The sequence below is a fragment of the Melanostigma gelatinosum genome (genome assembly GCF_949748355.1).
Source record: "Melanostigma gelatinosum genome assembly, chromosome: 8".
Taxonomy (NCBI): domain Eukaryota; kingdom Metazoa; phylum Chordata; class Actinopteri; order Perciformes; family Zoarcidae; genus Melanostigma; species Melanostigma gelatinosum.
In genome coordinates this window covers 14,141,785-14,158,062 of record NC_136641.1, presented here as the reverse complement: position 1 = coordinate 14,158,062, position 16,278 = coordinate 14,141,785, and the positions used below count along the sequence as shown (strand labels likewise).

General features: G+C 42.8%; 1 protein-coding gene across 2 annotated transcripts in view; it reads left to right on the top strand.

Moving 5' to 3' along the window:
- Nucleotides 1-254: 254 nt before the first annotated feature.
- cpne5a (copine Va) overlaps nucleotides 255-16,278 on the top strand; it is a gene marked incomplete at both ends in the record, with an annotated part of 60,504 nt that continues 44,480 nt past the window's right edge. Inside the window, 3 exons of one of the 2 annotated variants that reach the window (XM_079272826.1) lie at nucleotides 255-379; nucleotides 11,577-11,617; nucleotides 12,418-12,464. In XM_079272826.1, the coding sequence (XP_079128952.1) occupies nucleotides 270-379; nucleotides 11,577-11,617; nucleotides 12,418-12,464 (198 nt within the window). The remainder of the gene's footprint in view (nucleotides 380-11,576; nucleotides 11,618-12,417; nucleotides 12,465-16,278) is intronic. The other variant, XM_079272825.1, reaches the window with a different exon arrangement.

Below are 16,278 nucleotides of genomic sequence, written 5' to 3'. Positions count from 1 at the left end.
CTCTGGCAGAAGAGCTCATTCTTTGCCTGCACAGCGGAGTTGGCGCTGGTGCGTCCTGGCATGTGATCCCACTTTCGTCAAATCAATCGCCTCACTGCTGCAGCCTCCCATTCAACTTTCCATGCGGTTGCCCGTCCAGTGGACAGCACTGAGGAGGTTTGTCTGGACCGTATCCGCTCCCGCTCGCTCGCCCGCTGCGCTCCGGCTCTCCACCGTCGACTCTCCGGGTCCAGAGCGACTCACGGAGCTGGCCTGGTTCTGCTGCACACATGGAGGGAGACGTTATGGACAAAGTGGAGGCCACGGCGACGGTCCTTGACTTCGATCCCATCAGTGGGAGCCTCCCGGCCACCAAGGTGGAGATCACCGTGTCCTGCAGGTGAGTCCACTCCGGTGCGGATGCTGCTGTGTCTGCGCCAGGGTTTGGGGGAGCTCCGCGCGCTATGGTGCGTGTTGCCGTGAGAGGACAGGACGCGGTTTGTAACAAGTAAACGTCCCGTTTAACATTTTGGTGTTGATAAGAACTACATTAAACATTTTAGAAGATACAAAAAACTTTACAAAGGTCAAATTACTTTGTGGGTAAAATCTTCTCAGAGTTCATTGCGCTGTTGAAAGGCATGTACAAGACTAAAAACAAAACTAAAACACAGCACCTCATTGTCTTTACACACAGGGATGCCCATCATTTGTGAAATACACAACGTGCCGTAATTCTGACAATCTCTGTACTTTTCTTTGTTTCTTTGTCCTGTTTATCGTAGAGATGTTCGCTTTGGTGTGTCTATAAAGAAAAATCTATTTCAGCGTGTCTCGTGTGTGTGTGTTTTTTTGCGCGTGCCGTGTCCCGTGCCACGGGAGCTATCGACCGTCATAGAGTGTGATGGCGTGCCTGAGCGGTTACCCCCAGGGGCAACTTGTCGTGTGTGTGAAGCCGTGTAACCGCTTTACAGGATTCCAAAACAACACTAGTTTGTCACAGAAACGTGAAAATATCAATTATAACTAAATATGCTCTCCCTCGTTGTGCATTAAGCTTTAAGTGGATCACAGCTCCTCCAAAATCACAAATACCACGAAGATGTCAAGTGGCTCGGCTGGATAGGGCGGGGCAGCGCTGGTTGCAGTTAGTCACTGTATACAGTGTGCTGCTGCAACATATAGTGGCGTTATAAAGGTCGACGACTACAATCGCTACCGTTTTAATTAATGTCACTCGTGAAAATTGTTTTAAATTTGTGTTTCCAGGGACTCCCCCGCTGTGCGTCACTTTGCCCTAACCCACAGTGGTTAACTCTTTGTAATTCCAGGCTGCATCAGTATTATATGCATATTAATGATGTGTTCCCATGTGCACTGCTGTTGAAAAGGGTCCCATAGAGACTTCCGATATGAATGCATGTTCAGCCACAGGCCAGAGATTCATCAAACAAACATTCTGGTGTCATCGTTTTCTTTGCTCGCTCTCTCATTTGAGGTCTTCTTGAAATCTGCATTCAGTCACTCTTGTTGCAAACGCTGCTACGTCATCCATTTTGAAATTCTTGACTTGTTCAACAAACCCAACATTGCTGTTGTCGTGTAGGCAACCTTTTAACCCATTTTGGATACAAGCCACCTTTTAAAATAAATCTGTTAACCTTTATAGAGATGACTGGTTGGGAGGATGCTGCAGAGAGGGGGCTGCTAAAAGAAAATGGACAGCATTAAACCCTACGAAGGCCTGGGGTCTTGCGTTTATGTAACCAAAATGCATTACATTGTGTGTACAACTAAGGCAAGATAAAGTGTGTGTGTGGTAAGAATGCGTGTAAGGTTTGCATAGAGCTTAGGTTGTGTGTGTGTTTTGTCCATTGTGGGGCAGAATAGCAGCTGGACTCCCTGTTGGTACACGCTGATGTTTTTTTCCCTCAGACCTTCATACTTTAAGCTGGTATCTGTGTTGATGCCCTCCGGTTAATCTGCAGCTCCCAGTCTGTCATTAATGTCTCTCCAAACAAAGAGTTGCTCAAGGACACAGTTTGATAGAGCAGAGAGAAATCATTCCTGCTTTCATTGGGCCTTGAAACATTGTCTGCTTTAGATGCAAATACTTCAGGTCCTGTCTGCTCTTCTTTGTGACTTGCTAGTAGCTCATGTCTGACCTCTGAGGATTGCTTCAAAGATCAAACACTGGACAGCTCAAAGGTTCACCACACAGCCATGCATGAAGCTCTTCCTCCCACTTATCTTCAAGTGTGTATCTGGTCCACCCAATAGAAGCAAATAGAAACAATGGGTGTGACGTGGGTGAGAGGCGCATGCTCCACAACTCTGTGTAATTGATTTAGTAAGCCTGAACGCTCTGAGATTGCGACACACATGGGGTTGAATTGCGGCATGCAGCCCTGTCGGCATTCTCATAACCCTCCGCCAATATTACAGAAAGCCCGCTGACAAACTGGAGGGACTGAAGCAGACAACCCCTTCTCGAAAGAAGTGCATATCACTGTGATAGCACATTGTTCACCATCTCTGATGGGTTTTGCTCACAGGTTAGCCAGTGAGCCGAGCCCAGAGCATCTGCTTCTTAGCTGCAAGCTCCAACTCAGTGATAAGATGACGGCTCTTCAAACTCAAGTGGCCTCGATTTCTACATCTGCCGAACGCATACAGCCAGCGAATACAGTTCAGTGGTCTAGGCCAGTGGCCCCCTGTGCTTTTACAAGCTTGATCCCACCTCTTATGTGGCAGTTGTGAGTGTGTTCATTACTGAAGCAGCGCTGATGAATATTTCATAAGGTGTCTATGTGGTTTGCTACATCATGCTTTAATTATGAGCAAAGTAGTAAATGGGACTCCTGCTGGTTTGTAAAATGTGCCCTTTCTTTATATCGGCTCACCAGACCGTCTCAGAGTTCTCATGTACAATGACTTAAGGGAAACTGGGGCTTCAACTGTTGCGGTTCCACTGCGAAGCACACTTTTGGTGATGAATGTCGGGGGGGAAAGAAAGTGCACACAGACGAAAATCAAAATGCCCCTAAAGGACACATGAATCTTCAATTCATGAATAGTTTTTTTCCCGGTGTTTGTCTTTGGTTTGCAGAATTGCGGCAGTGTATGGTTGATTGCGTGCAGCGTAATGTCTCAGGGAGACATCAATTATTGTTTCAATGTATGTTTTAAATCTCCTTTACTTTTTACGACTGAATTTTATTTCTTACACTGTTTCTTTAATTGTTTTTAAATCTCCTTTTCTTTTGCCTTATGTTTTGATGCTTTTAATGGTTTCATGTGAAGCACTTTGAATTACCTTGTTGTTGAAATGTGCTATACAAATAAACTTGCCTTGCCTTGCCTTGCCTTGGTTCGTCACAGTTCAGATCCATGGACAGGATGTCAGTAACAATTTGTAAATGCACTGTTTACTTTATGTGCCTCTGTGACCAGAATGAGGGCCCAGAGCTGATAAGCCTGACAAACCCCCACACAGGTTTACAACCCTTATCTGAGTAGAGCGAGGGAAAAATAATTTCTTGCTCCTGAAAGATTCGTTTTTGGTTTCTCATTTGCTATAAAGTTACCATTGAGAGGAGATTGAAGGGAAAACAAATAACAGAATGATTTGATAAAAAGCTCAGATTTCAACATTGTATCATTGTGAGTACATGATAAACACCAAGCACAAGGACGTAGCTTCAATTTTTATATCCCTCCCACTTAAAAACACGTCAACAGAGGGCGTATTATCGAAATTTATTGGTCCTTTGCAGCATGTCAAATCACACCGCAGGTATGCTGTTAAAAGTGCAATCGGCTGACGAAGCCGCCCTCCCTTCCACTGCGCTCAGCCTCCCACCTGACAGCTCGAACAGTGAACTGTATCAGCCTCCATTGCCCATTTCATCAGGACGAAGACAATGCACCATGTCCATCTCCTCCTGTTGTCTGCTGTTGCTTCGGCCTCGCTGTAACCATTCATTTGCTGTGATAGATTGGTTAGAGTAGCACTGCATCCAATCAATGCGCTCCAGTGCTTGGGGGGGGGATCTAACTCAACAGGGCTGCTCCCGAGGGATTCATTACCTTGTGAAACACACAAGAGGCCACATGACTGCGAGCATCCTGTGACAAAGGCTTGCAGGAGAGGATACCTGGCGCAAAGGGCCACCGATGCGGCTCTCAGGGGTCAATCTTAAACCATGCGGCATGCTCCCCGGATCCGAACTCTCTTCCTGAGGCAACCATTGCAACCGAGGGGGGGAAGACTAATGAAATCATCAGGACAATTAGTATGTGTGCCGTCGCTGCTTAATCTGTCAGAAACAATTGCCTAAGCAGAGCAATTAGGATTCAAGCTGTGTGAAAACCTCTTTGTTTATTCCAATGCTTTGTTATGGCCTCTAACTCTGTTGTTGTTGTTGTGTTAAATGCTTGTAGTGGCTGTTGATCTAATTCAGTCTTGGTTACCCATTCAATCAAATCCTGTGACCTGTTTTTTTTCTGTGGTTGAAACATCCTCTTACTTTTCTCTGGCAGAAAGCAAGTTTGAATTGAACTAGTTCGCATTGTGCAAGAGCATGAAATGTTAATAAAAGATCTCAGAGTAAGAGAGAAATTTCAATTTGTAGTGTTTTCACCGTGGCTGCTCTTTTCACATCGTGTTCTGGGTTAAGACTGACCCGGGGCGAGCTCGCAGCTTTTATCTTGCAGGATGGCTTGTGTGTGTGTGTGTGTGTGTGTGTGTGTGTAGGTGTGTGTGTGTGTGTGTGTGTGTGTGTGTGTGTGTGTGTGTGCGTGTGCGGTGTGTTTAGTAATGTGTCGCATCTGTTTTGGGGATCAAGGCTGAGAGACACGAGGGTGCCAAGAGGAGGTAGATTTATTTTTTTTCATTCCAATTTGGGGATGTTAAGATTGCAGCAGGCGAGTCTCACAGGTTGATGAAGCGGATGATTATGCATGAACTCCTGACACAGTGAAAATGAGTTTGGATCCCAGACACTTGGCTTGTGGTGGTGTCAGTGTTATTAATATATTCTCATTTGATGACAGCAGAGGGGGGATCCCATGGATACACAATTGTGGTGCCATGCCAGTGGTGTATAACACTCTGCATGTTGGCTGTGTCATCTGAAAGTGTTGATTGGAATGACAGGAAAAGTCAAGAGGGTGGTGCAGCAGTAAGAAATCAAAGCAGTCCCTCTTGGCTCAGAAGTATCAAGCTGCTTTTATCACTATTTTCAGAAAACCTTAAGGGTCAGCGGAGTATGTCTGTGGATTTCTGTATCAAGGGATATTTGACTTATAACATCACAGCTTGTCTGGGAAATGTGCGAGCTGGTGGCAGATTTGTACAAAATGCGACAGGTTGCTCTGAAGATTTCGCCACATTTTGTTGCATAATGTTGAAGGTCTCTCCCTCATTGACAGTCTTAGCCGCAGGCCTAAACAAGCAAGTCATTGTCAGGTTATTGTCAATTCTAAACTTATCTGAGAGAATAGCTTTTCTGCTCGATTCATTCAAGGGGATGATGTTATACTTTAGCTAAAGGGGACATTTGCAGCTGTGTTGGAGAGAATATGTGTGTGTGTGTGTGTGTGTGTGTGTGTGTGCGCGCTTTTGCCACAAAGCTGTGTATGTGGCTGAAAATGTACAAACACAATTCATTTTCACTGCAGGGAAATGGATTATCAGTCAAAATGTGTGAATTGTGCAAGATAAACTTAACCACAAGCTACAAAACTATTAAATGATTGTAGCCTTCTGTTAGAAGCTGCCAGTTAGCCTAATTTCATTAAGTCTGTTCGGCTCTGTGAAGAGGAGGAGACCTGCTCCGTATGTAGATATAAATGTCTCATTCTAAAGTAACGAGAATACAAATCCTTTTTATTTTTAGGTGACAATACACTAAAGAAAGCATGCTTATTAATATTATATTCATTTATGCCAATAGATCCCCCTTTTAACCTTGATTGACAGGATTTCAATTAACACAGCAGGCTTTGTGAAAACCTACCCAATACAGGCAGAAACAAGTCTGAAATAGTTCCTTATTTACTATCTTGTGTTTTCCCTCGACCATTTTATTTGAGTGTCTGAATTCTGTAGATGGATCCGCTAGTGTCCAACAATCCTCTAACGATCACACAATGCAGTGCTCCGCATTGTACCGATGCGTAAATGACCATTGTGCAACTGTAGAGCAAATTATTAAGTGTCGGTTATATAGGGAGTGACAAATGAGGGATCAACAGTGTGATTTCGGACCCAACCACAGACTTGATGTTCTTCCTGAGTGCTACAAAACTTTTGGTATTTCTGTTTAACATTGTTATTTATAAGAGAATAAGCAAAGTTAATCTAATTATTATTAGAGTTTAACAATTAACAATTTAACAAACGGATCAGATTTAATTGACAGTGACGGTAACAACTGTCATCAGGTTGATGACATGATTGGAATGTTATCTCTTTGCTGTCTGGCTCATTTCAAGGCTTATTCCCACCTCATTTCATGTTTATTTGGTGATTCAATAGATTCAATATACAAAGAGAAATTGCACAACAATTTTCCAATGCAATGTATCACAGCATTTATATCTGCTGTAAATGTCCAATGCCCGCCCCTAGAAGGGCCTTTAAAATCACGGAGAACAAACACATTCACACACATACTCGCATATACACTGCATACATACACACCTAACCCTCCTCATACACACCCACACCGCCCCCTCTCCCACCCCTACACACAAGTACATGGTTGAAAGATCCCTTCCTTTCTTAATTAAACTGTGAAGATGGAATTATTTTCGTTTATTTAGGCTGCTTCTAAGACAACACATAAACTCTGCTGTAATAGTTGTAAGTGTATCTCAAATGTTTGACCAATGCAAAAAAAAAAGACATACTCATTCATAGCAACCACTACCACAACGTCTGTGACTAAAGTCAAAGGAAATCGCAATTCATTCAGATTGTCAGTTGTGAAACTGCAGAATATGTATCTCCAGCCAGTGTTCACATGCCAGTTGTGTGTGTGTGTGTGTGTGTGTGTTTGAGTGAATAGGTGTGTGGTTTTTCACCACTTTACCTGCTGCGTGCTGCTTTCACTTATCGAAGCTCAGCATGAGTCCCCCACCAGTTAGACAACTGCATTCCTCTGTTTCCACCCTTTATGCCATTGCAGCTATTAGTGACATCAATTAGTGTTGCACTCTGAGAAAGTTTCTTTGAAAGCTTTTAACCCTCTTTTATTGTGCTTTTATTGTGCGTTATTGGGTTCCTAATGTAGATTTTAATGTGATTTAAGTGGACAGTTTGTGAAGTACATGGTTAGTGTGTGCCTGACAAGATTTTTGCAGCTTGTTTTTTTTTTAACAGTAGACTAATAAATGCAAAGTGCTCTGCCAGGGTTATAACCCAGGGTTATAGCCCATAGTGTCTATATCTCCCTCAGCTCCTCACAAAAGAAAAAAGAAAAAAAGAAGACCTTTCCCTGCAGAAAGCCCTGAGCTGTCACACTGCAATTAGCGGTGATATTATTCCCTGGGCAGACATTGCTGGTCACACACCAAAAGCCACTCTGAAACAGGGAGTTGCGGCATACGTGGATTCTCATAACAGCAGCTTTATGGCTGAGATTTTGACGGCCGCCCAGGGAGTGCTCTGCTGCAGGTATCGTCGACCTGGAGAGTTCCCAGTTTGAACAGAAACTGAATAATTAAACAGATGGAGGAGGAGAAGACACCTGGTGCCATCACAGTGAAGGTCAGCAGATGGCTCTGTCACTAATAAAGGGACCAGATTGCACATTGAATGAAATTGAGGGGAGTTTTTGAGATCTAGACAAAAGCAACATTACTGTGTATCATCATCTGTCACTATTCATGGGATTTAGTTATGCAATGAGGGCAGATGCAGGCGTGCGTTAGATTTTATCAGTTGTTTTAGTTTTAGTTTCAGCAGTAGTGCTCCTTGGCGCATGTATCTGATGGTCTGTGCTGCATAATATATTGTAGGTATTTCTTTTTAAGAATTTCAAAAACGCCCTCAAGGAAAGTAGTATTTCAGTCTAGATAATGGGATTCCTCCAGCTGCCCTCTGCTGCAGCATCTGTTTCACGTCTTTGGTTCCTTGACCGTGAGAGGCTGCTTCAGGCCATATTAGACAAAGGTAAGACCTACTGCCCTCGTGGTGTATGAGTGGAAATAAAATATCTGTCCTCAATCAAAACAGAGAGGGTCATAGGGCAGTCGTGAAAGTGAAGTGACAGAGTAGACTTGAAAATGCAAACCGTCCTTCACTTTCTCCTTCCAGCAATCTCCCATTGTCTCTAATGGAATAAGGAGACTTTCCTTCCTCTAAGCTAGTCAAAGACTTGACTTTCAAGCTTGCATTTGTTGTGTCCTTTTAAGAAACGATGAGGCAGCAGTGCATACTGGAGTTGGCAAGCCAGACTCAAGACACTCAAAACACTTTCCGCTGAATTAGATGCCATTTCGCCAAGGTGCCAATTAAGATTTCGACCACTCTAAGAAAGTGGAGGAAATTGAAGGGACTTCTGACAATAAGGCACTGCGGGCGCATGAATTAATTCTCACATTTCTTTGTTTAATAATGGGCTACATGGACCAAGGAGCTGCTAAAATATCTCCAGGGAGCTGACCCTGCGTGTTCTCCTATTACATTCTTCAAAATTTGAGTTCAGCAGCCAGCCACGTTTTAGAGGTCAGATCTCCTTTACTCTCGGCCTCTAGTGGAAATGTTTCTCAATATATAACATTTATTAACATTTACACAGCCCGAGAGAGTTGCAGATTTGGAGTTCATGCATTGGTTTGGTGATACTAATTCATCATTTGCAGATTTTCCTGGGACTGCTTTATTAATTAAAGTGTGCATAACCGATAACTGCAAGCTTAATTCACTGACGAATAATCAAATTACTTTGTTCGGGATGATTAGGCAGAGAAAGAAAGCTATTTAAATTATATATTAATTTTTTTCAAGTGAAATTCAATCTCATTTCTTGTTGTTTAGTTTGTGCAATATCTAATAATGCACTCCAGACTCTTGCTTCACATTTAATCAAATATTAAACGCAGATAACTTGAGGAGGTTATTGCACTTTCTTTGCACAGTTTTAATGAAGGCGGTGAGATCAAGAGGAATAGGAGTGATGTTTGCCATTTTCATTCACATGTTTCAAATGAGGTCACATAGTGATCACAAAAGTGCTCCGGTATGAAAGAAGGCTGATGGATGAAATGTGGTGTGGATGAAAAGTAGCTGAATCTAATTACTTTTGTCCTACTTTCAATGAACTTCATCTTCAACAAACTTGTTCTACATCAGCCTTCGGGATAATGATCTCCTCTTATCCCGCTGAGATTCGTAGCGAGAAGGAGTTCACTTTTGAAATATGGCAGTGAAAGCAGACTGATTATCTGAGATGTTAATACACATTCTGCAGCACCATTGTATGTTCTCTGGCCATGTGAACAGTAAGATGGGGGATGAATTTGTATTTGGGCATAAATCGGTTTACTAATCATTTCTTCTTGGAATAGAAATGCCCTGCAAGACCAAAGTGAGGTTCAGCAGCACAAATGAAGGCTTGTTTTCTACATTATGTAAATGTGAAAATAGGACGTCATGTTTTTCATGTAGCACGTTCTCTTCTGCGCTGAGAGACGGGATGAGTTGACGGACAAGCTAATTGTCGGAGGCTAATGGATGCCAGACGGTTACAGGTGGATTCAAAGAGGCAGTTAGTCATGGATGGCTTTGTTATCTCCAATGATAATTACACTGACAATGTTCCAACTGTAGTCAGGTCAGCCCAAGGCTAATACCTAACCAAGCTGCATCTGTTATCCCGCCTCGTATCCCTGTGACGGAAGAGTTTGTGTCCAGGAATGCAGAATTATGTGCACTTGAATGAAGCCCTCTTGCTTGTATTCAGTCCTGAAACCCTGCTGTCCCCTAAAGGGATGATCATTGTTCTGAGCGACATGCAAGTTATTTATTGACGCTGCTCACAATCAGGAAGCAGAAATAAGACATGTTTATAGGCTTTTTCATGATACTGATATACTAATGAGATCACTGAAACTGGGAAATGTCTCATTTAAAATATTGCATGAAGTGATTGATGCTCAGGCCCTTTTTCAGTAGCGTGTGTTTTGAAGGTAATACCTGCTTTGTTCGATCTTGTACATTGACAGAAGGAAATACTAAAGGGGAACGGCTAGAGTTGTCTGGACAACTTCCCTGTCTCCCAAAGAAACACACAAAATCCAGTCTGGAACAGGCTAAAAATAAAGATTGATTGAATAATATTAACGCTGATTGCATATTATCTTAAATCAGTCTGTGAGCCAATCAGAGCGTCTGGCTGCTTGAAAAGGTCTTGGATGATGATCAGCGTCAGGGAACGGTTGAGCTCCTCCACAGTGAGCAGGGCTGTGTTTTATTTGAGGGTTTAGAGGATTTAGAGTGTGGGAAAGGCTGCTGTAGGTAGCCTGTCATCCATAGCAGACAGTTTGTTTTGAGTGTGGTTCAAACTGAGGGAGACTGAATGGGAACTGGTCTGAATGTGTGTGACTGCCGGATCAGACTGATGATTATAACGGTGTGAACACACGGGACACTCTTTTGCAGGACGCTCCCATGAAAGCTACATGAGTATTGAATGTAACCTTGCTCATGGTGAAATAGATCCTCGTACTCTGTGCTGTGGGCCTTTGCCTTCTGCCCTCAGGACACAGTCACCAGGGCAAAGACAGCTGGACTCCTCATCTTCACTCTGCAGTGTGAGCATTGATAGAGATGATTACGCCACACTTTCCTCTGTGTTGTCATGGATATATTAAGAGAACTCTCAAACAGCCCGCTATTCGTTCTGATAAAAGGTGCTCATGTGTGCTGGAAAGATGCGTTGTATTAGGTTGCAGCAGCAAGTGTGAGGTTTTGTTGCTTCTGTACATCGATGCCATAAATCTTTCACAACCTTCACAAATAAAGGTTGTTCAGTTTTTCTCAGTATTAGTCGTGGGGTTTATGAAATTTGGTTGAAAAAAAGGTAATTTGCGAAAGAACAAGGCCGTATTTTTGACTACTTTCAAGAATGCTTCACTTTGAGATCGGCAGTTGTTAACATGTTTTGCGGTTCTGTCTTGAACTACTACGCTTACTCGAAGAACAAAAATAAATCTGACACATGCATGCCAACCTGATTGACCATCGTTTTCTGTACATTTTCTCCTATTAGAATAAATGTAAAGTATTGTTCAGCCTTGGCAAAGGAATGCACACCCTCAGCATGCTTGGTGGTGGTGTCTGTGTCCTTTCACTGAGCGTCAATGTGCTTATTGCACTGCTCAAGTTTAAAATGAAAATTCAAGGACAGTGTGGTTCATGTCAAGTAAAGTGTGCTTCTGAATTATCGTGCAATTATTTTGTAGCGTTTTGCAAATGGGATTTCGCCCAACCTTTACACCGCGGCCTTAAAATTCAGTGAAATTAATTAGACCCACACGCCGGAGCCCAATTTTAATGTGTGACTTTAATGTGTGACCTTCTCATACAGGAATCTCTTGGACCGAGACACTTTCTCCAAATCCGACCCACGTAAGTCCTCAACTTTCTTTCAATGCTAATTGCAGTTTAGCTTTTCCTTGTTCAGAATACGGATCATTGACACCTCCTCTCCTTTTGCGTAGCTATACTTTTGCTGAGCTTAACTTTGATTCAGTTTACTCTGCTTTTTCAAAGTGTTCCTTCAATAACTGCATATCATTTGCACAGTAATGTGACAACCTTTCCTCACTGAAAGTACCTTAATGCATGCAGGGTATAAAAGTCAGCCTTTGAATACAAATGGGTATATTTTGGTGAAAGACACGGGGAACCGCCATGAAGGCAGTTTCTTTCATACTCCCTGAGGGAAAGAGAATGGATGAGACATTTATCATAATAGGGAGGAGGTTCAAGCCCTGTGTAAATAAGCTACCGGGAAAATATCACACTGGCCCTGTTTAGCATTCGCCTGCAGATGAACCCTGGGATATATGACGGATCACGTCGCGTTCGCCTGCCTCAGCTTCATTTGAAGTCGCAAAATCAAACAGGAGTCAGGAGAATCCTCCCGTTAAGAAATTGCATTTTGATTGCACAGCTTAAATTGGGCTCCAGGAGCCTTAAATCTTGCTTTATAGCTTTGTTCTTCGCATGTGGAAATCAAACCCAGAATGTCACGCAACGCAGCGTCATCAAGCTTGGCACTTAATTATGCTGTCAGGGCATGGCAGGATAATTAATGATTTATGAGCAAAGAAGGAACAAACCAAACGGCATTTAAAGCAGCAGGATGCTTGATTGAGAATGTGTAGTGAGGATGTATTCTTCTGCTCTCCCTCCTCTCTTCTCAGTGTTGGTGTTGTACACGCAGGGCGTCGAGACCAAACAGTGGAGAGAGGTAAGAGATCACAGCCGTCTCTTTGTCAAGACAACTCAACCAGCCTGTCTCGTCTCTGTTTACACCCCCCCCCCCCCATCCTCCCCTACTTCTCCCTCAAGGTAAATGCTGTGAGTGTCAATCATTTGCAATTGATTGACACTGCGCATATCCGTGCGCTGGTCAGAAATGTGTTAGCTGTGACTGATTTTCTGATTAAGGTGGCAGCTATTTGTATCAATAAAGATTTGCCTCCGCATCAGAGTCTCCCCTGGCTGTTGGCCTCTGGGTTTTAATTGGACCAGGGTGACCGATTAGGTTGAGGAGGGCAGAGAAAGACAGCCGGTTATTATTTATACAGAGAAACCTTCTGTAAATTACATCTCAAAGGGAAATAGTTGTTCATTCCAGATTGTTTTTGATCTACGGCATCCAGCCATTCTTTGGGAACATGAATCACTTTATTTTTCAAAAGCTGAAAGCCAACCAAGTCAGAAATGTATTCAGCTCAATCAACACTGTATATATATATATATATATATATATATATATATATATACGCTGTCTAAAAGGAAGACAGATGGTTTGAGAGCTCAAAATATTTTGCTTCTGCTTTCACAATCTGGCTCAATAGGAGTGCTATGTTTATTGACTCCACAGAGACCTTGGTGTCATGCTGATGCACAGGGGTGTGACACAGATTTAAGAGTGGGAAAACCTCGGCTCCAAGATACAAAGGTTTCAGTTATTATCTGTGTTTTGCTGCTGGTGGGCTCTTAAAAAGGGAGGAAGGTTTAAATCAGCTTTCAGTGGTACAGAGTTCATTTCATGGATTTCAACATGAGACACATTGAATCTCATTTGACCTGCTACACTACTGGGAACCGTCCCTGACATAACGTATTGCCTAACCTTAACTGTAACCTTAAATGTAATGGAGTCATATATTATTTTACTTGTGCTCATGCACCACGAGCTTCATCTCATTTGAGTAGTTCAAAAGAAAATGCAGATAGTTAGTTGTTATGGTGAGTGGGCCCGTAAAGTGTCTCACACTCACGAGTTAAAGAGCTCCGTTTTGGTGACTTGCCAATAAAAATAAGAAGCAAGTACATCCAGCACCACTAAAGCTCATTAAGTAACATGTTGTGTTTCGTTTGTTTCATCTGCACAAAAAACTAAGTCTAAAAACAACAAGACTTAGCTTTTCGGGGCTCATGTGCCAGTTTACTTCTTGGAACTGTAACTTTGCGGAATCTCCACTTGTCGTGGATGAAGTGAGGACCGGCCAAGATGTTCTTGCTTTCAAAAAATGTCCTCAACCTTTAAAACTCAAACAACTGACTGAAGTTTGAAGTACAAGAAAACATGCACAGACGCAGAAGGTTTATCACATTTCAACTAAATTACCGAATAGGTTCACAAGACTTTTCTTGAGAGTCGTTGTCTTAATCATTCTTGTTTTTTGGGGTCATCTGTATGTCTCCATGGTGGTTATGAGTCTGTTATCACGTATTGTGTGTTATGAGTCTGTGCTCGTCATTTCTGCTAACCTGACTGCATAATACATTTACCAGCAGGGACGATTAACCTGAATGATTGACTGAACGAGGGACTGCTTCGATGTTTGATCCATTGCTTAATTGATTTGTTGATTAACTTAGTGAGCTGAGTGTTCCATTGCTTTACTTTAATCACTCAGAGCAAATAATACTTGAACTTTGTGTGGCTGATTATAATTTAGAAGCAGTCAGCTGGGCTTGGCTCACAGTAAACCAAACGTCGGTGCTGGTAGCAGCACAGTGATCTTCTTTTAGTTGAGCCAGAGAGTAGTTTTACTGATTGACATGCAATGTAAACAGGCATCAAGCGCAGCGTTCAGGCGGGTAGAGCCTCTTATACCTGTCACCACTGGCTGCACTACCCCGCCTCCAGCTTACAAACGCTGAGGGCAGCCTGAACGTCTCTGCCTGAAAGAGAGACTGTGTTTTCAGTGCCGAGGACAGCTGGCTTTGTGAGCAGCAGAGTCAAGCTGTTCTGTATTGATAAAGCTAAGCGTCTCTTTTGCCCCTCTCATCGAATGCGGTTTTGTTCTCCCAAGAGCAGATACGGTTGGTCGGAGCACCTTTCACTGTGCCATCAACCGTTTGTAATCCAATTACTCTTCTATGGGACGAACTCCACCATCGGCTGCGAGTCTTTTACATTTATCCATCAAGAGAAGAATAACAAAACAAATGGATAGTGTTTTGAATCCAGGAGGATTGCTCCATCAGCTCCACTTGAGAACTGTACTCCCTTTGACTTAAATCTATCAGCATCCTGGCTCAGAGAAACTCCTGCATGCATTTGTTGTGAGCAGGATATATATTACAATTCTCTGTTTATGAGTCTTCTAAACAAAAAAATTCCATCGATTACATTTCTTTAACCAGGACAAAAAGGTCAGACAGGTTACCTGTTGCTTTCAGAATAACATTCAAAATCCTACTTTCATGGTCTTGCTTCTGTAAAGCACTGTAAACGGCTTTTGTATGACGTGTATATGGTGCAATACAAATACATTTGAATTGAATTGAATCCGTAGTCAAATAAATAAAACTGTAGCTGCAGCCGATCATTCTGTTACCACATGACTGTAAAGTCTTAATCTTCTCCCTCTGACTCCCTCATCTGTAATTACTCCCAGTGCGCGACACTTCAGGTTTTCCGCTTTCTACCGCTTTCACTTAGCTGACACAGCAAAACATCCCCAAATTCAAGCAAAGCCTGGTTTTTCCACTTCTAGTCGAACTCTGAGACATTAATGTTTTTACCAAGATTCATTTTCTGACACTGCAGCTCACAATTTATCCCAGCTGGGGGTTTTTCGAGGCGAAGAAGTGCACGCTGCCTATCTTACCTTCCCTGTGCTCTATTTTTCGGGAAGGTTGGCAGTTAATTGGGACCAAATAGAATATGCTGTTGGCTCCCTACCTCCACATTCAGCTCCTATCATTGAAATAACCGTCTGTTTGCATCTGCTGGACGGGAGCTCTCACACTACCTGACAGGGATGTAGAGGAAGAGCGAGAGGAGAGCTGCTGCCACACAGCAGTTCAACTTTCATAGGCTTAGACACACTTTTATGTTTGATGGCAGGTTACACTTCAGCAAACTGTCATGTCTTTGCATTAGCATAGGCGTCCATCCGTTAAAAGTACTCTACTGCTGTAACGTTACTCTGTGTAGCTCCGCTGTTAATTCCCACCTTGAGATTCACCCCCGCTGGATGTAATCACAAAGGTGTGAGCCTGTAATCGTTCTTATATTCATGCCGCTCAACATCAGTTCTCTGACTTTGAATTATTCATTTTGGATACAATTAATGTGCTTGTGCAGGGGGTGCAACACTTTTTATGTCTGTTGATTTGTTTATCAGCACATCACCTCATCAGAAGGTCTTGCTCTGTAACGTGCTGGCAGGTTCCTATTTTCTTCTCAACGCCGGGGATCAGGAGATAGTTTTCTATCTTTCCGTCATTTGTGACAGTTCCCCTGTGTAAAGACCAAATGTGAAAGTCCCTATTTTTCTCTGCCTTTGTCTCATCACTCCATCCTCCGCCCCGTGTTTTTGAAGTGGTTGTGGTAGCTACAGAGGCGTGAATGGGTTATTAATTAAATAAGTGTAATTGGACTCCATAAAGTGTTTTCCTCAGGCTTGCTCAACCCCATCACAATGAGAAGAGGTGGAGAAGAAGAGCTGACACTGTGCAATCACTGACTTCTGTTAATCAAATCTGAGCTGATCTGAAGCTGTGAACTCACATGCCTGCTGGGGGAAGATAATGTTGGG